Below are 25,168 nucleotides of genomic sequence, written 5' to 3' on the forward strand. Positions count from 1 at the left end.
AAATTTGACTGTGAGCACAAACCGATTCGAGTAAGTACATGTTTAACGGTTGGAAACCATTAGTTGTTGTGGTTAACTGCCGCCAAGTACGAAATTACATAACAAGAAAAAATATATCTTTTAAAAGATGTAGTTTCAACTGTAAACACACTCATTGCCGTTACCGCGAAATGTCTAAGTTAGTTGTAGTTAAGTCTTGAGGTGTAATCGATGAAGACTTTTTTTGTTGAAGAACAAACGTCGTCGAGTGAAGTATAGTTTTTTTTTTCTGTTGTTTTTGGTAACCCGTGAAATGAGTTTAGAGGGTGGAAAAAAAAAAATAATAGCACCAAAGAAAACGTCAATTTTTTTTTCATTGTCTATGAAAAGATCTTCCGGCAAAAAGTGTAACGCAGTAAAGTAATGTTGTTTGGCAAACAATCAGCAAAAGCGCTTTTCTCGACCGCATTGTCTTATCCATTTTCTTTTGTTGGATTTCCATCATAATATTTTATTTGACTTTTTCCATTAGGTTTCATCAGCTATTGCACGCAAACACAATGCTTCAAGTTTTATTCACTCAAATTCATATTGTAACATAACCGCGCAAATATCAGATTAAATCTGAAAATCATTAAAAATGCTTATTTAAATGTCTTAATTGAGGGCACGTTGAAAATGCAGGGATTTGTTAATTAAAAATAAGTAAACAAAAACTTAAACGGAAAAAGTTTTTGCACAGAAAAAAAGTATTCTCGGAGATAATTTAATCATTTCTTTTAATCGAAGAAGTGAAATTAAATTTATTTAAAGTATTGCTCACGGTTGACTACTGTAAGTGCAAAAATAAAAACAATTACTAGTGCAAAAAGCAAATGTCGAAATTTGTAATTAGTTATTTTAATTGACAATGAAAATTATGCCTCTTATTATTTTTTTGTTTTTCTGCACAAATTTCATAATAAGACTTCTGCAAATTAATTATTGTTTTTTAAAAAGTCATCAAAAAAACTATAGCTGCGGTTCAGGAAATTACTTGGGAAATTACTTGGTAGATATAATACAAAATTTTTAAGCAAGTGTGAGCAGACTATAGCAATAGTGGAACTGTTTTCCATTACCGGTTGAACGGTTTATAAGTGAATCAATGTGCCTTCAGCCACAATTATCAATTTTTATTAGACATTTTCCAGACATGTTCCTTTTCGTGTTGGCCATAAATATTATTGGCTGTGTTCAATGTACCACCTTTGATAATTGGATTTACCACTCGGTCCCTGTTGTATGTATTTGTCTACCTGATGTTTGTTGCTAAAATATGTGTTTTTAAATGTAAACTGAAGTTGGGATAATATAATAATTATTAGAATCCATCGAGCTCAATGGCCGTTTGCAAAAGAGCTTCTCATCGAAGCTGAAATATTATTTGTATCCGTTTGAGACGTTCATTTGTCGAGATCTAGATGTTAGCATTTAATTTCCAAGACAAAATATAACTTTATTGTTTCGGTTGGCGTCGACGGACCATTAAGTATATTATTAAAGAGCTTGGCGTTTTATATTCCATGTAAATATATTCATAGCTGTAGATGGCCAACGCCTATTTGATAGTCGTTCTGTCATTACAACCGTGTATACTATTGTAGTTTATTACACGTCTTGTGCTCTGTGTAAAAGTAGTGCCACAAATGGATATACACCACTGATGTATGCATAATAGTATTTACAATAGTTTAGAAATTATTAGATAAGCAAAATGCATAATTTATGATTATGCGTTCAGCTATAATGCCATTAAAAAACAAAAAAAATTGTACTATTATAATATACATTTTATTACTAGTGACATTGTATATTAGTATGTTATAGTTCCACTCTAGATGTATCTTCGGTCTAATTATAGAATATTCCATACAAATATGGAATTAGTTTTGATTTTAAAAAAAAAAAACGACAATATTATGTACATTTTTTGGTTGTTTTTCATCGATTTTGAATATTAACGAGTGGGCTTTTTAAATTGTTGGCCCAATTAATTAATCTTTCAGATAAAGTATTGTTAATGTTGTACCGACTGATATCAAGAAGCAATCATCTGTGCATCAGTTCAGAAGGGACATCGTGGGTCCAGAGATACAAAGAAATAAAGTAAAAACAAATTATTCTAAATATATTACCTTCTCAGCTCTGCACCACAGCTAAAACCATTAAAATGCTAATAAAATTTAAAAAGTACAAAAGTTAAGAGCATCCACACAGATACATCAATACATCACTTTGGTTTTAAATCATAAATAATGTAATTGTTTTTCAAAAAGATCAATTTTTCTTTTTAATTTTCCTCAACTCTGTGTACTTTTTATTAAAGTTTAAAATTTACTATAGGAGGGAGTGTGGAATTTAATATTATTTTTATATGCGCTCACTACTCTACTAAACTTTAACAACAAAGTACTATTAACTAGCCGGGTAAGTACTTTAAGTAATATAACTATTAAGTATTTATCCAAAACTGACATTTCTGTGTAGACTAAATGTTAAATATATTAACTAACCGAAGGCTTGCTGATGATTTTCCGGATGAACGTCCAGAGATAAATGCCAGTTATATGTGGATCTTTCCGGGACAAAGTAAATCATCGGACAAGCGCTAATTTTTAAGGTGAAAAAGTAAAAGTTCACCGAAACTACTTAATTAGAGGATTGGAAGTAATTAATTTAAAGCAGCCGCCATTCTACGTGACGGTTTTTCATAAACATTCTCAGCAGATGGTGGAAACACTGTGAGCGGTAACTTTGTTTTAATTACCCAAGCCTGTAGCTAATGCGGTAGGTAGTTATTATTTTTTACATCCCAAATGAATGTTGTCAAAATAACTGTTAAGTCTTAGCAGCTTTTTGGGACATAATGCGGTTACTAAGTACACTATCACCGCAGATGTAGATAATAAAACGTATAATGATATTTTTTGTTTATAATGGTATTCAAAAATACATATTTTATGGTCATTAACTTATAAAATATACTCCCTTGCTTGACCTATCAACTGTATACTTCCCTAACCTTCTCATCAATTGTTATTTGCACATTCTTCAGCTCTGATTACATAATATTTTGTGCAAATAAACCACAAAACTAACCTGTTTCTAAGCAGTCCGATGTGGTCAAGAAACAATTAGGGTTTTAAGAACATATTTGAAGACATTTTCCTTTTTGAAATAATTATGATAATTACGCCATCACCTCTTGCAATACTCATAGCATTTCAAAATATTAGTTATTCTGCTCGAAATAATTTCCTAACGGTCAACTGGCAACGTCTTAACAATCAATACGAATTTCTACATTATTATAATGACGAGCGCCAATGGTTTTCATAGAATTTAATAATTACAAAACCAATCCGACGTTTCTTACAGCTTGTATCGATTGTAAAAATATTTGGCAAATACTGAGCCATAATATAAAATACATGTTTTCGATAAAAGGAAAATATCCAATCGTTTTGATTGATATGAATTCCGTCTAAGTCGTAGTGGCAATCCGTTGGGTTGGAATATTATCATCGACCATCTTGGCTTGGCTTTATTATATTTATTCTGCACGGTTTACTTTAATAATGAAAACCGAAATGGAGTATTGTTATTGTTTGAACTAAATCCTCAGAATATTGTTATGGCCACCGACATTAGAGATGCCTGTTTATGTCGTTCACTGGCATTAGAAGTACGTGTACAGACAAGTTAACGATTTAGGGCTTAATTATTCGACAGACAGACTTGATTTATTTCCACATGTACATATCGTTGTGAAATATTAAACAAAATTGTATTCGGCGCAAAAATCACATTATTTTTTCAAAATCTTATTCGGTTTATCCGACGAATTGGAGCGCAAAAAGTTTCTATACGTCCAGTACCGGCTTTCTAGAAATACAATTAAATATAATAAAGAAAATAAAACTGAGACGACGCAAACTTGGGGTAAGCTTGAAGATGAAAAGAGTATGCTACCGTTTGTGTACACTGCAGTGCAAACCGTACACACACATTTGGAACACACCGGATATTCTATCCATAATTTATTCCTGTATGCCTAAACTCAAAGCGTTTCAATCGCACCATGAATAATGTATATTTCAAATTAAATTTATTGACGATGAAGTGGTATTTTCGCATTTGTGCGTTTATAATAATACAATTGTAGTGCGATAAAAATCAATGCGAAACGTTCTGTCCGGGTTTTACACAATTATTACATTACCCATACGGTTTGGTCCGCCCAAAGGGTTCGAAATCCATGTGAATAACTAATTTTTGGGTTTTCAGAAGACTTCTGGTCGGCCAGCCACCTGAAATATATATATTTGAAAACTTGATATCAAAAAGCGCCGCACAGGAATCTTAGAATTATTACATGTGTGTTTTTTATTCAAAGCAAAAATAACATATTATCTAACAAGAAGAACTGATCAGGAAATTCTATAAGGAATCACTTTATACTATTTTTACACTGGTGAAAAAAAAGAATAATCATAGAAAGTAAATAAAAATGATACAGGTTTATAATATCAAAAAATAAATATATATATATAAGGTACCTGTGCCTTAGTATACAAAAGGCCAATTTCACTTTTTGTAACTTTCCTCAAGTGTCGTTTAAAGTTTTTACTCTACCAAAAGACTGTCTGTTAATAAACTTTTTCAATTTCTGTCCCCCGAGTGTCTTTTTTTTTGCAATATGCAACATGCACATTATTTAAATTTCCACGTTTAATGGTCTAACTTATTTTCTAGTCAAAATTTAACATGGCCCCATTTCTCTTGAAACGATTGTAATTTCGGAGACACTTTAGTTTATGACGTTATTTTACATTATATACCTAATATATATTTTTTTCTTTCCTAAAGCCTTATAATATATTGCTAGACATTTATTCTGATCTATAATCGGTTTTGGATGATTATTTTTAAAGTTACTTAAGTGTTAAGAATTTAGGACGAGAGGTGAAGTGCGATTGATACAAATATATATATATATATATATATATATTAATAAAAATATATATCCACACTAACTACAAGAATTTTAAGAAGTTTAATCACAATAAAACAATTGTTAATTGTTATTCACATTGTTCGAATAATATCTGTGTATTGTATTTTATATTATATTTTTACATACATGTATGTACAATAATAATCTTACTATCAAAAATTGTGTTTATATTTTTGGACTGTTAATTTAAGTGATATAAATTGTAACTCTCTACCACCGACACGAGCAACGCTTAAAGGTTGTAGATTCATATTTATTGTAATATTTGTTCTTCAAATTGCATAAAATCTAAAAAAAAATTTACTACAACTATAAAAAGCCAATTAAGTGTGTACACAATCGTTTGTTACAACATTTTGTAGACCTCTGCTCTAAATACTAATAAAGAGGTACCTGAAACTAAATATATTTTATAATAAAACAGTATAAGATTACTGCGATTATTTGAATCCGACAAAAAACGAGCGTCTTGTCCTTCTAACGGGTCACCCTGTACAGGTTTTATGGATTTTTTTCTCGCGGTCGACTCGTACATATTTGACTTAAACTATACACAAGCTTAAGCGTGTATATATGTACAGTCACAATGGTTATGGTATATGCGTGTACGTAGTTGTCTCGGTGTAATTGGTAATGTATGGGACACTGCCGTTAGATAGGGGCGGTGAAGAGGTCCTATAATTGCGCAGAAGGCAAACGACTTCCTACAAAACAGTAGTGTGTATACATATACAGTTTCTGTGTAAGTTCTCGAGGGGTTAAACTTCATTCGGGATCTTTTTGTAAGGGACGCTGAATGGAGCCGTGTATATATATATATATATACTGTCCCTGTTTATATATATGTATATATAGGTAGTGTATAGTCGTTTTTTCCCGCTTTTCCCGGTACGGTGGTTTTCCCGGTACTATCCGAGTGAAGGGGTGAGTTTTTCCACGTGCTCACTTGAGGTTTCCCACCCTCGTCCTCTGGTGTGTTGCCAACGTTTTTGGGGAAACCGAAAAAAAAAAAAAGAAAACATCCCTCGTTAAAACAATAGTGAATAATTATATTTGTAAAATTAATTCCACACCAGCGTTCCAGATAGCTTTGTGCATAAATACTATTATTTATTATTTGTTATTCGTTCGCATTGGTCTGGTCCGTTGATTAAAACCCACAGGAAAAAAATAAGTTTTTGTCCAGCACAACAAGCATTAGAAATAATTCCTTCGGACGGTTTAAGATTTCATCTACATACATCATAACGTTATATTACTAATTGATATTGAAACGGTATTAACATTGCACACATTTTATTAGTAGGCCTAGAACATTAATTTTTTTATATTACTATTGCGTTCCCGTGGAATTTCTTATCATAAAAACTTTAATTAAAAAAAAAAAAAAACACAATCAAAAATGTCATTATATAATATATTAAAGTATATTATACTTTGATAAAGTCGTATAAATGAAAAATAAAACAATTATTTTGTCAACTTTGAAAAAAAAAATGATTTAATAAATTCAATGTAGATCTCTGTCAAAAAGCAGAGACTGATTTCTTAAAAATATTACCTATTTTTATTGGATATCGACCGAAAGATGGATTTTTAATAGAAACAATTTATCATTATAAAATGTTGTTTTGTTAACAAACAATTTGTAATACTTATACTATATACATATTATGTTTTATATAACAACAACAATACTTTGTTAAAAAAAAAACCGTTTACAAACAGCTGTTGTTAAACTATAATCTATGCCAAAATAACTGTTTTTACATTTACACGGTTTGCTTAGAACCATGTTTGGACGAACCTTTGACATGACCTTTGATGTTTGCTCGTGCCCAGCAACAAAACAATATGATAATAAATTAAAAAGTTCCATCAAACAATTTTATGCCGCCAATATTTCAGTGTTTTGCCAAGGACATTCCGGGAATTTGCAATTATTTTATCTGGAACACTTGGCTGATTTAACTGGTCTTAATAGTTATTATAATATTATTCAGTTCATTGTGGATATTCCACGAATTCAGAATTGAACCTTTTCAGCTTCGCATCGATGCTTAAGTACTCACAGAAATGATTCAGTTTTTTTTTTATTATTAATTTTAAAGTTACCATTGCAATCTGCAGTATATTATAATTAGTAGCAAATCGCTAAAAACATAATCTCACAGCTAATTGGCCGATTCGATTAATACTAATGAAAAAAAGCAATCATCATTGACTTTGGAATGTAATAACTTGGAAATTTAATAAGAGTAATGGCTTTTTTTTTTTTGTTATGTTGTTTGTTTATAAAGTTAAAAAAATGTCTTATAAATAGAATGATGGGCACTCACACTAAGATATCTTTGAAACATTTGCTCCCAGAGTCTTCCCACGCGGTTCGTTATAAATAGAATAATACATAATTGAAAAGAGAAAAAAATTGTAGTGCGAACAATTCAAATTTTTTTTCAAATTTTTTATTGTAATATGTTATGTGTTTATTTTTCTCGGCGTGGGTACGCTTAAAACACAGTTAAGCACGCCTTGGGTAGTCGCGTTTTTTTGGAATTTTTTTTTTCGGTTTTATCAAACTCATTTAAAATTTTGGAACACGTTTTTTTTTTTTTACAGTTCTACACACCCCAATTGGGTTGGATTATTTGTATTCGAACAAGCACAACGGGTTATTGCCATCCCCATATAAACTTTCCAAAATCGCTGCCCTCGGGCTATTATACCCCCTACCTGTGTATTATAATAATAATATGTAGTACAACAACAACAATAATAATAATAATATCTCTGTGGGGAACGATTGGCCCACCAACGATTCGCCAAATTACAATAATAATCCTATATTATATAAAACCCAAAGCCGTTTTACCGATTAAAACAAAGCCACACGAGTCAACATAAAAATCGCACACCTCTCCTCTTACACGTGTATAATAATATAATATATACATATATATGTGAGCTGGCATCGAGGAAACGTTGATAGTATTCAAAAAGATATTAATACTCTGATAAAAAATTTAATTTAAATTTAATCGACACTTTTAATTGGATAAATTCCGTTAAAACTACTATATAGCCATATTTTCAGTTATAAAGCTGTAATATTTTGGAAGAGAAATTGTTTTTTTTTTTTTATCAAAAATTAGTAGTAAATATAAAATTGAATGTGCAACGTACATTTTTTAGCTGAAATATTTCCAATAAAGTCAATTGAAAAAAAAACATACATTTTTAAGCAATTTTCAACCGATATTTCTTTTTTATAAAACTATAAATTACCTTTTAGCCGTATTATGTATTTTTTGGCGTTCTTGGCCTAACTTGACTTGTTCACGTCAAATCAACAATACACATTAAAATACCGTTGACGTTGTTTTATTAGACACACACTTTAGTTGTTAATAACTTTTCAAAACAATTTCATATGAATGGATAGTAAATTTTCCTATAATGAGATAGTGTACAAGACTAGATAGTCAATTGACACCTTCTCGCTAATTGTTTTTTATACTTTCACTTTGTGTACCTAAATAGGACTTTGCATTAGGCATATTATCTTTTCCACTTTGAAACTTTGGTGGAAAAAAACAATTAGGTAGAGTTGTAGGTCTAGAAAAAAAACCCATTAAAAACTGACAATAATAATATTAAAAAAAATACTTTTGGTACTATTGGTACTGTAACACTGAAAAATAACATAAATAAAAATGTTTTTAAAGAAAATACCTATAAAATTTAAACTATTTTCCAAGATAACTGGTGTCTTAAATCTCCCTTTCAGACACAACGCCTACCAATGACCAGCAGTTTGACTGATATCTTTTCTGATTAAAATACCAATGCTATTTGCCCAATATCCATTTTAATTTGTTTATTTTATTCTGTTTAAATAATAAAATATAAAAAGGAAGTCGAGTATAATAATATATAATCATAAATTTATTAAAAAAATCTAGATAATTAATACTTAATTTAACATTTTTTTTTTTCAATTTTATAACTCACATAATTTATAATTTGGTTATAAATTGTTTATTCTATTTGTTAACTTTAAGACATTCACTCATTGAGCTTACCTCGTTAGTTATGATCAAGAAAAAAATTATTGGTTTTTATGTAAAAAATAACAAATGGCAATGGTTTGTAGACATAATAATAATTGTAAAAATGTAAATCACTCGATAAAATGTTTTATTTTTTAATTTAACGAATATTATAATTTTATATTCGATTGATACAAATATAATGTTTATCTAATAGAAACTATATATATATCCGGATGTGAAAGTAGGAGAATGCATCACCCTGTATTATGGCTCGTTACCAAATATTTTAAGTGGATTGCTCAGAAAAGTTGGCCGACACTATGGGGACGGATTGAAATTGCATAATAAAAAAATAATAAAAAACGTTAATATTATAGTCTCTGTACACACATCAGAAAAAAGTGTATCGATTGTATGGTGATAATAGTAATATGAACCGCTATATCAAATTATATCAACACCAGTCAAAACACATTGTTTTTGTGGGAAACGTCGTGCGGGTCCAGTGGCGCAATCGGTTAGCGCACGGTACTTATAAGACAGTAGTCGTGAGCAATGCCGGGGTTGTGAGTTCGAGCCTCACCTGGACCATGAGAACTTTTTGCAAAATTTTCCATAAAGTTTTCAACCTTTTTCCGTTGATTATTTTCACTTTTCGCCGGCCCCTATACAGAATAGTCCACAAGGCAGCTTGTAGAACTTGTCACGTTCCATTGACTATGTGTTGAAAACAAAACAATCGACTTTTTTACATTTTTTCACACTTTTAACGACGAAATCACAAGCGACCGGTTAGAACACAGAAACTAAACCGCAAATGGAAATTTTTTTTTATTATCAAATATTATCTAAACGAAAAATTACAAAACTTGGTGGACAGAGTTTAAAAAAAAAGTAAATTTTAACAACCAAATATTATAATTAAGCTGAAATCAAAACTCACAAGATCCGATAATCACATTTTTCAGGAAACGCAAAAAATAATTGAATTTAAAATCTTTTATCACGTTACCAATAAACTTTTAATGATATAAAAATTCTATAACGCAGTTTTACCAACACATTTTCCTAAGTATGGACCGCGTGATTTTCGATTACATAACCTACTCGTATAGTAAGACACTAGTTTTCTCTGAAAATAATTACAATTTTGTTGGGTTTATTTTTTGTGAGACATTATAGCTGTTAATGTTGTTTTATAATATAAGAAAATATTCAAATTTTTAACTTATTTTTTTTTTGGTCAATTCCAAATTATCAAAAGGAAATTGAATAATTAAGTAGTTTTTCTCTAATTTTTTCAAATAACTTATACAGTATGCGTTTTTATCTTAGAAAAAATAACAAAATACGAAGACCGTAAATTTGTATTTATTTTGAAATCCATTTTCAAATAAAATGCAGTACTCATATTAAGTACAATTTTTAGACATGTGTCTGATTGAAAATATTTCCTGAAACGTTATTAAACAGTCAAACTTATAACCTTACCGTTAAGGTGATATTTTGGAACTTTTTACACTATCAACGGCGAATCACAAGCGACCGGTTAGAATACAGAAAATTAACCGCAAATCAGAATTGTTTTTTATTTGCCAAATTACAAAAAAACTTGGTAGACAAAATTTTAAAAAAGGTAAATTTTGACAACCAAATATTATTATATAACTGTTATCACACGATAACTATGAACTTCTAACTTTCCAAGGATATAATATATATTTACTTGTTCTGGTATGTTTTGAAATAAACTGATAACAGTTTCACAAAGTTCTGTAACGCAGTGTTGCCAACATATTTTTTTTTTCTTCAAATTACGGATCATACTAAAGATGTTATAACACTTTTTTTTAATGCGATGAAAGAACATTTCTCCGTTTTTGACGTTTTGTAATAAATAATAACATTTAAATCTTTTATTTATTAGAGCATGAAAAAGATATAATGAAATTAACGCAAAGAATACTCAACGTTAAAAAAAACAAAAAATACACACTCAACTTTATGCTTGACAGTAAATATTAATCGCGTGGGTAATTTTTAATTTAATCCTAAAATTATTTTGTATACTTATCAAGACATAATTATTGAGAATATACTTAATTGGTAGTCAATTTGCTCATCATACAGTCATAGCTTTCGTTAATAATGATTTTAAAAAAATAGGTGAAAGCATTTACTTGTAAAAACCATAACAAAATTAATTATCACAACAACTCATTGATATTCTTAATTTATAAAATAAGTAACGTGAAGTATGGAAATACCATAATAGACTTGAATTTAAATTCTCAACTAAAAACATATTATATCCGCTTTTGGTAAAGTCCCGCCAAATAACATCGTTTGAACTTTTTTAATATTTTTTTAAAAATTTTTTACACAACACAATACGATTGTAAAACTTTGTGATAAAAAAATAATTGAAAAATACAACGAATGAGTGACATCAACTTATGACATTTTACTCAAATTTCAGTGCAAAAACAATATTTATAGCAGTAAAAAAAAAAATTAGCAAAAATTCGGATAATCGATGATAAAAAATTACTTGTTTCCGGTGCCGTTTGAAAGCATTTCAATCTCAGCTGATGACAAATTTTAATTTCTTATTTAAAGAAAATAAATAATATATATGTACACATTAATTACTACTACAACAATATTAATATCACATATTCGTTTAAATAACTCATTACACTGTATGAAAATTGAATAAGAGCTATACTATTATAACTTTGAATTCATTGTATAAAAAAAAAATACATGCGTCCTACTTGTACTTTAGAGTTTTACCTATATGCATTACCACTCGTTTAAAATAAGGTTACTTATCATGGTAATAAATTATGCAAGTATAAATCTGAAAAAAATACAGATTATATTAATGTGATGACTGTACAATATTATTATTATTATTTTTACTTAATTACAGTATCGATACACTCACATTAATGCACTATATGTACTACAACGGATAAGCCAGAATTAATAAATAATACCTATGATAATGTGATAAATCAATGGTTTTATTTGTGTTTTATTTTTTTTAATAGTAATAAAAATTGATCATGTTTTTCAGACACTCTCGGTGTATAATATGTCAATTGAACCTACTTCGTGTAAGTCATAAATAAAGTTCTTAGGACCTGACAAAGTGCGTAGGCAACGGGATTTAATAAATAAATTAGAACTCATCCTCTACATCAAAGTGAAACTTACTTACCATACATTTCTTCAGCTGGAATCAAAAGAATATATTAACGAAATCGTTTTTTTTTCCTTTTCAAAGTATACTTACTATAGATATTTCTAGTGGTCGAAATTTGGCAACACTGTCGGACCTGCGCTTTTTCTTTAATTATTTGGAGAAAACCTAAAAAAATATCTCTACATTTTTTTTTTTTTTTATAGTTGAACACATTTAATTATAAATATTTCTACAGCGGCAACTTTGGTTCTTTGCCTGGGGAGCCAATATTTTTAGGTCTATACAACCATACTTAAACTATAATAAAAGTAGTCAGCAACACCTTCATGGCTTTGTAGTACGGTTGTTAGATTGTGACAACGGATTGTTCGTACAGTTAGTACATGAGAGCAAATACAAACACACACACACATAATATAGTGCTGCACCTGTACGGTACCTACCTAAACGACCTGTGTAATTAGTACCTATTCTTAATGGGGGGGGGGGGACAACACCAGGTGTTATTTGCATTATTTACACATTTTTTTAAAAAAAGTCAAAACCTATTGTTTTTGTGGGAAATGTCGTGCCGGTCCAGTGGCGCAATCGGTTAGCGCACGGTACTTATAAGACAGTAGTCGTGAGCAATGCCGGGGTTGTGAGTTCGAGCCTCACCTGGACCATGAGAACTTTTTGCAAAATTTTCCATAAAGTTTTCAACCTTTTTCCGTTGATTATTTTCACTTTTCGCCGGCCCCTTTACAGAATAGTCCACAAGGCAGCTTGTAGAACTTGTCACGTTCCATTGACTATGTGTTGAAAAGCAAAACAATCGACTTTTTTACATTGTTTGACACTTTTAACGACGAAATCACAAGCGTTAGAACACAGAAACTAAACCGCAAATGGAAATTGTTTTTATTTATCAAATATTATCTAAACGTAAAATTACAAAACTCGGTGGACAGAGTTTAAAAAAAAAGTAAATTTTGCCAACCAAATATTATAATTAGGCTGAAATCAAAACTCACATGATCCGAAAATCACATTATTCAGGAAACTCAAGAAATAATTAGTTTCAAAACTGTTATCACGTTACCAATAAACTTTTAATGATATGTAAATTCTATAACGCAGTGTTGCCAACACATTTTCTTAAGTATGGACCGTGTGGGTTTCGACTACATAACCTACTCGTATCGTAAGACACTAGTTTTCTCTGAAAATAATTACAATTTTGTTGGGTTTATTTTTTGTGAGACATTATAGCTGTGAATGTTGTTTTATAATAAAAGAAAATATTCAATTTTTTAACTTTTTTTCTGGTAAATTCCAAAATATCCGAAGCAAATTGAATAATTAAATAGTTTTTTCTAATAACTTATACAGTATGCGATTTTATCTTGCAAAAAAAAAAACAAAATATGAAGACCATGTAATTGTATTTATGTTGAAATCCATTTTTAAATAAAATGCAATAAAGTACAATTTTTAAACTTGTATCTGATTGAAAATATTTCCTGAATTGTTATTAAAGAGTCAAAACTTATGAGAAACTGTATGCAATTGGAGAACTGCAAACGATAAGAATTTATCGAATTTTATTAATTTTCTCAAATAAGTATTGTTTTTGAACCACTTTTTCAAACTATATTTTTTTTAGATATTTGTTTGTTTAATACCTAATGTATTTCAAGACTTAAAAAAATATTTTAAATTTGGAACCTATAAAGTTCATTTTGTGAATTTATATTTTAGTAATTCCCACCTCTACCAGTGCATAAACTACATTGTATTATCATGGTAGAGCCAACAAAAAGTATCAATATTTTATTTATGAATTTTCACTGACCGTTAAGGTGGTTTTTGGAACTTGACGGATTGTTCTGTTTAAAACTGATTGGCAAAACATTATTTTTGAACTCAAGTATTGATTGTATAAATTATAATTTATTTGTTTTTTGCTTAACTATTAATCGTACAAATAAATTGTGCCGACGTTTAAACGCTAATCGTACCCACCCCGATACTATTGCTATTCAATTTTAAACACATTTTTGTATTTTTTTTTTTTTTACAGGCGGTGGTTTGACCAGCGATGTGCCGCAGCAAGTGGATCATCACATTTTGTCGGTCAGTGTATCATCGACCCTTTGTGGTTTAGCATCGATAATAAACAGCAATCGTTTTAAAAGTATAACTAGAGGCCCGTACAATACAATCGACGGTGTCCAAGATGAAAAGGATGACACGAGTGTTTGCTGTACTCTTGCTATCTTGCTGTCACTTGGTGCTGGTCAATTTACAACAGCTGTCGTGGACGCCCATTTATGTCGGATCCAATAGTGAGTACAGTAGAATTTTTTTGCAAATTTATTAGCCAATATACAACCTGAGAAAAACAAAAGCTATAATACCCTCCCCCCCCCCCCCAAAGACGGTTTAAAACAAATCCAAGTCCTATCAACAGCATATTGTGTTGTATACACTATTTTGTGTTGAAGGACTGCTTAGACCGATTAGAACTGGACTAGAACTTTGTAGACTTTGTGTGTGTGTGTTTGATGAAAACCAAATGAAAAGAGAGTGATATACATATAAATATTGAGTTTTCCGTAATGTATTTTTGTATTATGACTGATGTCTTCAATAGACCCATCATTATCTCTACTGGAAACCGATAAACAAACGCAGATAGGACTTGTTTTGTCACTCGAACCGGTTTGGCTCAAACAAACAATGGTAGCAATACGGGTTAAGAAATTATCGAAACGGTTTCTACTTTTAAAAATTCAACATATAAAAACGTCACAGCATAAATATGATTTGTCCGGGCAGGAAATAATAATATAATATAATCAAATTATTTTTTCATCTCTTCCTCTTGGCAAAAATAAAACAAGTTATTGCCCACTCGAAGGAACCGAATAAATGGATTCCAGACGATAATAATTAGGAAATTATATATTATTTGCATTCGACAGAAGGTTTGCCTCAATATATATATATATATATATATATATATGAATAATAATGGGAGGGTGAGAGCAGAACCGCACACTAACGGCGCACCGGAAATTTCAATTGAACGTTATTTTGTTATTTTTTTTTTCTTATTTATTTACCCTCGATAAATCTCTATTAAACCGGAAGAGTTTGACATTTTTTGTCTTGCGGTTTTTACTGTCCTAGCTAAAGTTTTATTGCCAATAGGACAAACGCCAGCCAAGAACTTAAAATGCCAAAGTTATTCTCCTCCGCAAAATAAATGGTGAAAGGTATGCCACGAATTTTGATCATATTATTTTTTTTCCATATTAACATAGAAATTAATAGTAGTTAGTAACTATTGTACGTATACGACTTGGAAGTTGATGAACTAATATTATACCTTTAAAAAATGACTTAGGAATGAATATAATTTGACCTAGAAGTGTTCTAGATATTTTAAGCGAATAAGACTTCTTTCTTGGCGGAATTGTTATCACTGATAAAACACCATCATTTTAAATTGATTGATATAATATGAGAATGATTTACTATTAGGAATTGTAAGCAGAAGTTTGAAATTCACATTTTACACTTTACTAAATAAGATGTGCAATTTGTGAAACTAAAAATGGAATAAAAAAAACAATTTTAAATTCTACAGTCAAACTTTTTTTTAAATAATAAAGAAACCTCGACAAAAGATAAAACACCAAAAACATGATTTTAATATTAAAAGTACATTGATTTTGAAAAACATACCACTTGATATATTTTGATATTTAAACACAAAATTGTAATTTTTGTTGATGTATAATTTTTTTTTTTTTTTTATGTATACAGGGTGATCAATTGTTTTCTAGAAAATATCATAAACTTTTAAATTGACCGTTCAAAATGTCGAGTGAGTTTTTTTCATGCATTTAGGCTTCGGTTCGGGGTGAGATTACACGTTACTCAAGCGGTATGGCCATAAATAATTGGGCATTTTCTATTTGATTTGATTTGATTTTTTTCCCCCCAGCTAACCGATGATATAGAATAATGTTTTATTATCGAAGACCGTACAAATTGCTGATGTAGGCAGGAAACTTGCAAGGGCAGCCCTCGTGACAGCCGGATCTAAAATTCGGTGACAGGTTGAGTGCATTAACTTGTACCCGGTGGCCGGTAGTGACTTCCTACGGAATCATTTCCCCTTTTTTTTTTTTTTTTAATTTTACCTCTCTGGACTGCTCCTTCTCCTCTTTCCACGCGCAAGTGCACAATTATATTATTACTATACCTACCTACACTATAACAGCTACACCGAACCCTGATTCCCGTTCATGCCCACCGAAAACGCCAAATAGCAGGTAAGCACGGATGTATAAGTATACGTCATGCTATCCTGTACACAAAGAGAACCTCTTTAAATCTGGTTGGAAAAATTAAATTAAACGGACGGTGGCCATTGCACAAAGCGTAGGTGGTGGTATAATGTGCTACCGATAATAATTAATTAAACGCGAACGTTCCATTAAAAAAAAAAAAAAAAAACCGGACGTCCGCCGCCGTTACACATACAGTTAAAGGATTATTTTTAATCAAATTAAATAATTTGTGCGAAAATCGTTGAGGGCTCGGTCGATTTTTTTTTTTTTTTTTTTAGATACCCATCGAGTAATGATAATTGTATAGAAATTATAATTAAAAAAAAATACCCTTTGAAACGCTCTGTTTTTTTTTTTTGGTAGGTGGGCGCACTTTTGTTTAACACAACCGTCGAACCGTTTGATTTATTGTCGTTGGACTGTTTGAATTTTGAATTTCAATACTTTTGGAAATTCAGCATAAAAAAATTTCCACGTGCTAAAAACAAATATATATATAATATATATATTTCGATTAATCGCTTCTGTCCGAAAGCGGGTTTGATATATATTTTTAATGATTGATATGCAAAAAAAAAAAAAATACTGATAAAATGTTCCAAAGATTATTGAAAAAACAATAATCGTAACAAAATGATATACAGGGTGATCGATTTAACGACAGACAAACGTTTTCTTGAAAATGACTTGAGCTGTTGATGCTTTCGAGCCGGATAACTGCTGAAACTCAATTATTTAAAAATAATTTACTACCTTTTGGAATACTAACAATATTGCTTACCCAAATATTGTTGACTGGCCGATTATCAGTTTTACAAAGTACCTAATTATTGTCCATCGCAATATATACACGTAGTTAGTTAGATGTGTCGCATTTTCTGTCATTTTCAACGAAAACGTTGGAAAAATCATTAAGTATTGCTTAATCATTGAGTAATTATTTTATTCAAAATGAATATATTTTTAGGATACCTGTTGATTTTAATTTGAATAATGTGCACAGTTTTACATTTTTATTTTGGTGTTTTTTCTTGGTTTTTTAACGGGAATGGGTAAAATTTTTAAAACGTTCACTCGATGTAGTACCTTTCAGGTAGGATTTTTGAACCGTAGACTCGCAGACTTTCTAACTGCATTGGTCGGTAGACAAACGATGACTAGCCTGGATATTCCCTCGGGAACTGCTACATCGGTTTAATGAGGGTTCAAGAGACACTGGGCAAAGTTCCAACAAGGGATAAAATATTGGAAATTACCACTCCACGGCCGTCGACATTAGCCGGATTACGACTTAACGGGTCCTAATGGGTATATAATCTATATATACATATATATTTATAGGTAAATGGACATGTTATATTCTATAATGGACGAGTACAATATAATATTTTTGGTGTATATATTTTATTCAACGATACATCCTGTATTTATATGGATATGTAATTTTAGTAATTTTTTTCTTTTAAATAATTGAATTTAAAAAAAATGTCCCATCGTGGTATTAGGTAGGTGCTAACAATTATTATCACTTAGCAGTTAGCTATTAACAAAAAGGCAAAACTAAACAATATTGACTTTTCACGTCGACATTTCGCATTAGCCATTTGTTTGTTAACAATGTTTTTTTTTAGGATTTAAAAACAGTAGTTTTTGTATAGTTTTTTTTTGTAAATGTTGATATTTGGAATAAACGCGGTAAAAAAAAGGAATTACTCAGTTCATTTATCGAATTGAATCAAGTTTAAATTAGTTTTAAAAAAACGTAACTTTGTTCCACTTTATACCCACGTGCAGATTTCAACAAAATTGGGCAATTTTTTTGGTCAATATTTATTCGTTTTTTTTTGTCTTAACACAGACTAAACCATAGTACCTTATAGGCAAAGTTGTGTCTAGTCTGATTGAAATAATAATCCAAATTTTATATATTTTCTATTTGTCACTAACGTTTTGCCGTTTATTTGTCATTATAATATATTTGTAGGTAGAATAAAAATCCAGCAGAAGTTTTCTCTAACCGTAAAAGATACCTATCGGATAATATATTGAACAAAATATGTCTTCTTCTTTGCACCCCTCCGAGTTAACCGTAAAAAGGTAAACGGTCGATAAATAAATCCGTTAGAGGAATCAGAGGTCTCAATTGTTCAAAGGGTAAAATAATACACTTGATATAGAGAACTTGGATCAAGATGCTGTGATCAAAAAACAATACACCTCTACAAGAGTTTTATTATTATCCTTTGCTTGCACTGCAAATGTGTCAATAACTTTGTTTGTGTTGATTAAATTTGTCATGTCTTTTTCTATATGTAGTATTAGCAAATCTGCAAGTCTGTCCTGTCTCGTTGAAACCCAAAGCCAAACATTTATTCTTCTCAAAGCAGAAAACGAACGTTTACAAGTTACATAATAAATGCTTGAAAAACCTTATGTTTTTTTTTGTATTAAACATTTTTATAAGCAGATGTGTTAATACATAAACAGGACACCCTCTAAGCTTCCCCTCCTTAATTGCACCTATGTTTATATCTAATAATTAATACAATATATGATATCTACCTACACATTAACTATGATATTAATTATTCTTATTATCTATCATGTTATGTAAACTGAAATCTTCAATAATAAATAGTCATATTCGACCGTCGAGCTAACATTTTACCTCCTATTAATTGTTATGCAGTAATAATTAGGTATAGCCGTATAGGTACATACAAATTAGGGTAATTTTTAATATAATTTAAAATTACCTATACTTTTTTTTATAAAAAAAAAATATTAGTAGGAATTAAAATAAAAAAAAATTAATATAGATTACCAACATCTGAACGAGTCGACTTATCAATTTGGATAACATTGTAAAGAGTCATGCTTAAGTAAGAACGTATACTTTCAGCTTCACAAGAATCCGGTATGGTCTAGTGGCTAGGATACCTGGCTCTCACCCAGGAGGCTCGGGTTCGATTCCCGGTACCGGAATAACTTTTTTGCTTTTTTTTTTACATTTGTTATACTTTAACCTCTTCATGCATGTAGGTATCATATGATACCATAACATAATACACGTATTGATAAACTACATAATATGTTTTTTTGGTCCGTAATTGCATAAAAGTATCACTTGTGTACATTTGATAAGAATCATATCACTTTAATTGTTACTAGGTTTATATATAAGAAATAAAACAAATCCAAATGTGATAAACTCCGATAGTGATAAAGTACACATTTTACCGGTGGAACTAATGATTTTTCATTATTATACATTAAAATTACAATTTAGAAAAATTATGTACAACACATAATATGTTATAGGGAATTGTTTTTTATTAAGTTTTGTTTTAGTATATAATTATGAATAATTTACAAGATGAAGAAATTGAATGTTTCTTGGATTTTGATATACCCTCCTGCTCAGAAGTTAGTTTTTGTGATAGTGATGACAATGACAGCGATATTGATGTTGAAAATGAAAAAAACAAAAATAGTTATGACCAATTTAGTATCGAAAAATTGAATCTAGCTTATCATGACATTAGTGACTTTTTAGGCAATATAAATGATGATATAAGGTTTGTGAATGATGATAGTATAAGTGATGGTGTTGATGGTATTATTATAGCTGTTGATAAACAAAATAATTGCAATATATCTGACATTGAAACGATAGCAAAACAACCTGTAGTAACTAAGTCATTAGGTCCATCTACATCAGCAGGACCATCTGGGCTTAAGGAGTTTCAAACAATATGTTAATACCTCTGTTATTAATAATATATTTTATTATTAATTATTTAAATTTAAAATACAATTTTCTTGTAGACTGTATAAAACGCGAGTAGCATGTTTATTATTTATTTTATAACTGTGTTCATAATATGAACATTCTTAATGTTTTTATGTGAAATAGAAGTATCATTTGATGCCGGGGGTTGTTACCCTCGGTAACAAAGTAAGGGTTGACCGTGGAATTTTGTTATTATTTTTTTCAGTCTTTTCAGCCGAATATCCGTATAAATTAATTTTTTCTTTTAAATTTAAAAATTCTGTGCATGAAGAGGTTAAATATCGTCCTGCTCGCGTTTTCGCGTGTTGAAACAATTTTTTTCATGTTTTTTTTTTTTGTACAATAATTATACTCATAAATTATAATGTACGGTAGAGCCCGTGCAAGAACTTCTCAATAATAACAAGTACATATACAGTTATACACGGTTTATTTAACACATTTTTACATTGGTATTTGTAGTAATAGTTTTACATTTTTATAAGCTGTACGTTGAATAAATAAAAAACACAATGTTAACGAAATTCTTGTGGCCGTTTTTTTTTCTTCAAATATGTCATCGTTGAAACGTCCGCCGCCGTGGCTTCGTACGGTGGGGCGGCGGATTTCCACGAGTCTGCCGCACAGAGGTCCGGCTGAACGAGCGGTGGCACTGGGTCGGGTTGACTGCGAGGTCATCGGTGACGTCTGGCAGCATACGCCCGCAACTCCGGGAACTTCCGCCGCGGCGTCCGCCGAAACCACACGGCCGTACGGCTGAAAAAAAAATCGTTTATCATCAGTTACGCACTATTGTCGAGACCATTGATAACCAGTTTTTTCTCATCAGCCACGCGGACGACGTTTGGTTCCAGCGTGACGGCGCCGCGATCGCCGGATGCCCCCGAAGTCGACACGACCCAAGCCATAGCTCGAGCTCAGCCGGATCCGTGCGGGGGCAGAGTCGTTGAAAATCCACCTGTCGCACCTGTGTGCCACCGTGCGAAGCCGCGGCCGACGTTTCAACCGTGTCATATTTCATAAGCGACCGGCCTTTCAAACAGATCAAGAATTTCGTTAAAATCGTGCGCAAACATATTAATACTATGGATAACTTAAAGGTTGACATCCAACGACGCCCAAAAGCAGTGTGCTCGTCCGAGTGCGAGCAACCGAGTGCGAACAACCGGTTGTCAATTGCTGCTTGGTTCATGATTACATAACTGAACGCTCACTGAAATCATCAAGGGGTAGTAGTTAGATTAATAGCGAGGCGTGTGTTATAGTCCCTAAAAAAAAAAAAAAAAAACTGCTATTATTTGTATTTTCACTTACCGCCCTTATTGGCCATCTGCACGTTCCTAGGGCGGCGGCGGGGGGGACCATTTTCGAGCTGGTACAATGCCTTTTGGGTGCAGTTTAAGCGTTGGGTTTTTTTCCTTAATTTGTACTTCAAATCGTTTAGCTCGTCTGTCTTTATCTCCATCTCGCCAAAGTGTGCCGATTCTTGTTTTTTCATTTCTTTCTGCAGTACTTGATATTTGTTTACTATGTCGTTGTACTTTGACTCAAGATTCTCTTTTTCTTCCTGCAGCTTTTCCAGTTTGTTTAATATTTCGTCGTAGTTGGATTGTAGCTTTTCATTTGCTCCCTGCAGCTTTTGCCATATCGATTCTAACATTTGTTTTTCTCCCTGCAGCTTTTGAAATATCGATTCTAGCAATTCTTTTTCGCCCCGCAGCTTTTGAATTTGGTTTAGTATGTCTGCGTTATTTGATTCTAGCTTATCGTTTTCTCCCTGCAGCTTTTGACACATCGATTCTAGCTTTTCTTTTTCCGCTTGTAGCTTTTGACACATCGATTCTAGCTTTTCTTTTTCCGCCAGTAGCATTTGAATTTGGTTTACTACGTCGTCATAACTTGATTCTAGATTTTCTTTTTTTTCCTGCAGGTTTTGACGTATCGATTCGAGCTTTTCGTTTTCATGCTGCAGCATTCGCATTTTGTTAACTATGTCATTGTAACTTGACTGTAGCTTATCTTTTTCTTCATGCAGCTTTCTCATTGCGTCATTGCTGTTTGAAAGCACTCGCGCCCATTCGTTGTTTAAGTTGTCGATTTCTCTTGCGTGCTCACGACGCAATCTCTCATACTCCGCGGCGTACTTTGCGGCGCATTTCCTCTGTTTATAGTTATAATTATTATTATTATTTAAGGAAGCACCGAGGCATTAGGGTAGGTTTACTGGACTGTCGATACTTACATTGTAATAGAGAAAACCAGCGCCGGTCACGACGCCGCCCGCTATTGCCGCCGCAATGTATTCATACATCCTTTAAAGACTTCGGTGAACTTGGAATGACTCGGAATGACTTGGAACGACTTGGAATGACTTGGAATGACTTGGAATGACTTGGAATGACTCGTAACAACAAAAAAATATGTTTCGCGTTGCGTGTCTGTTCGACGTCTGGTGAAACATTGGTTGTTTACTCGAGGTCGCTAACGAGTAATGTTAATACTGAAATCGGCCAGCACAAAAGCCTAATAACTAAAAGCCTAACAACAGCTGTTATTACCTACACGGGTGTATAATTGCTGTCGACCGAGTAACTAGTGCTGAACCGATGGATTTACGATTGGAAAAATAGACACATACCGTAGACACAAGCTGTAGCACGTATTATAGCGAACCCTTCGACTAGCATATAAATGCATTTGTCGTCCCCCGAGATCTCTCCTTTGTCCGTGGCTCGACACCGTCGAGTGGGGCCGGTAAGACAACATTTTGTAGGCAACATTAAGCAACGCCGGGCCGAGGCCCCGAGACCGGCGGAAGACGCGAAACTAGCAGGGCACGTCGTGGTTAAGCGCAGTACGTTTAGTGGCAAATCGCGGCGCTAACAACCGCTGTTTCTTCGCGCGCCTGGCATCGTCGGACAGACCGTGATCTCGTGGATCTAACGAGGGATCGAGCGGCCTTCGATGCGCCCTAGCGGCTGAGAAATCCGGGAAAACCCCCGTTTTCATTTGAAAATTACTAATTTTCAGGATTTGTTATTTTGCATAGCAACGGCCGGGTAAGTTTTTTGGTTTTGCCGGGTTTTCGGTCAAGGAGTGGATTTTTATGCCATTTCGACGTCGGCGACCTGTCTGAATCGCGCCAGAACCTATATGCAAAGGGTTGGTGACCCAAAGACAAAGGGTAATGGCGAAAAATCGCGTTTACATATGGGGTACAATCGACCATCGCCGTACACGTTTTCTCAAAAAAAAAAAAAAAAAAAACCCTATCACCACCAAGTCTTACAACACAAAACCGCCGTGGTCTTTGCCCTTAAGCACTTGACGTTTTTTTGGATTTTGAGCGACGATAGGTACGTGTTTTTTGTGACGTTTTTTGTTAAGGGCAAAGTCGTTTCGACGGCCAACTCATTTTTTTTTTTTTTTGACATCACCGAGAAACGCTGTCACGTCGTGTCACGCTTTATATAATAGTACACAGTGCTTTGGTGTCGTTAAACGCCGTTTTACCGGTACGGGGTGCCGGTCGACGGGGAGTTTTTTTTGTTTTGTCGAGCTCACGAGTACTTAAAACCTATGTCCATATCTGTTATCTTTGCCGGCGTATTAGGCTGATCGGATCACTGTAGTTATTCTTCTAGAGAGAAAGAAAAAATTGTGTAATATAAATCCGCTGACGATAATAGATTTTTTTTTGTGTCTAGAAGCCGATAGGTCAAGTTAAATTGATTTTTTTTTCGAGGCTTCAAATGTTTCTAACCGTTGAAATATGAAATTTGAAAAATACAAAATAAGTAGTTTTACCTGACTCGATTCGAACCCGAAACCTCTTGATTATTAGCTCAAGGTGTTAACCGTTACGCCACTAAGACATATTCACATTGATGGGTAATTGTTTGGGTATTTAACGTGGAACCGTTTAACTTCACCCAAAAAACGTTGACATAAAAAAATAAAAATAAAAATATTGAGGTCATTAATCGAGAGGAGTTTGCATACTTACACACGGACAGAAGAAATATATATATATATATATATATATACTTAATGACGTCAGCACTGTGAACGACCCCCTGCCATAAGACATGTCCATGTCAAAAAAAAAAACTCCATTGACATTAAAAAAAAAAAATGCAGTCAGAACGATTGAACGTGGTTATTAATAAAACGAACCCCGATCAGAGGGTGGACAAGTAATATAACAAAAATAATTTGACAAAATTGAACTTTTTCTTATTTATTTTCAAGTAAATGCATAAATGTCGCGTGTACGCCGTCTTTAGGTCAGAGAATTCGGCCAAACTATAATATTATGAGATAGGACAAACTAACAAAATATAATATATTTAAAACACTGACAAGATAAGAGTGCACTCTATATTCGAGAGATTAAACAAACAATATAATGTATTCCGACTGCACGACTCGGTCATGATCTGCCCTTATCTATCTTTTGTAGACCTTTATTTTATGGTCTCGGCCCATTCCGGTTTAATATTTTCCGGATCGTTTCCTTTTTTTACGATGCTATCAATATCCCTGTTTATCCCTCCTTCCCACTCTCTCTCTCTCCAGCTCATTTGCTTCCACGTACAAAATGACAATATTTTAGGTATAATATTTTTAAAAAAAACTGAATTGAAAAATGCCACGTTATAATGTGTTGGAATGCGGTATTGTCCAGTATTGATTCGTTGTCTAATTTGCTTTGGTCGTCCATACCAAACG

At 32.1% G+C, this 25,168-nt stretch overlaps 1 protein-coding gene and 3 non-coding genes across 5 annotated transcripts in view; all 4 read left to right on the forward strand.

Moving 5' to 3' along the window:
• LOC126842547 (uncharacterized) overlaps nt 1–25,168 on the forward strand; it is a 92,786-nt gene that overhangs the window by 17,973 nt on the left and 49,645 nt on the right. For both annotated transcript variants that reach the window (XM_050579559.1, XM_050579560.1), the window contains exon 3: nt 14,364–14,628. In XM_050579559.1, the coding sequence (XP_050435516.1) occupies nt 14,520–14,628 (109 nt within the window). In that variant the 5' untranslated portion in view covers nt 14,364–14,519. The remainder of the gene's footprint in view (nt 1–14,363; nt 14,629–25,168) is intronic.
• Nucleotides 9,590–9,681, forward strand: Trnai-uau (transfer RNA isoleucine (anticodon UAU)). Its single transcript is given in 2 exon segments — nt 9,590–9,627; nt 9,646–9,681. It is a non-coding gene; the product is annotated as a tRNA-Ile (tRNA).
• Nucleotides 12,875–12,966, forward strand: Trnai-uau (transfer RNA isoleucine (anticodon UAU)). Its single transcript is given in 2 exon segments — nt 12,875–12,912; nt 12,931–12,966. It is a non-coding gene; the product is annotated as a tRNA-Ile (tRNA).
• Trnae-cuc (transfer RNA glutamic acid (anticodon CUC)) lies at nt 19,558–19,629 on the forward strand. The gene has a single exon. It is a non-coding gene; the product is annotated as a tRNA-Glu (tRNA).

Source organism: Adelges cooleyi, unplaced genomic scaffold (assembly GCF_023614345.1).
Source record: "Adelges cooleyi isolate 19-005CV unplaced genomic scaffold, UGA_ACOO_1.1 ACOO_flye_CR_arks_rails_tigmint_CR_PRNA_55, whole genome shotgun sequence".
NCBI classification, from domain to species: Eukaryota; Metazoa; Arthropoda; class Insecta; order Hemiptera; family Adelgidae; genus Adelges; species Adelges cooleyi.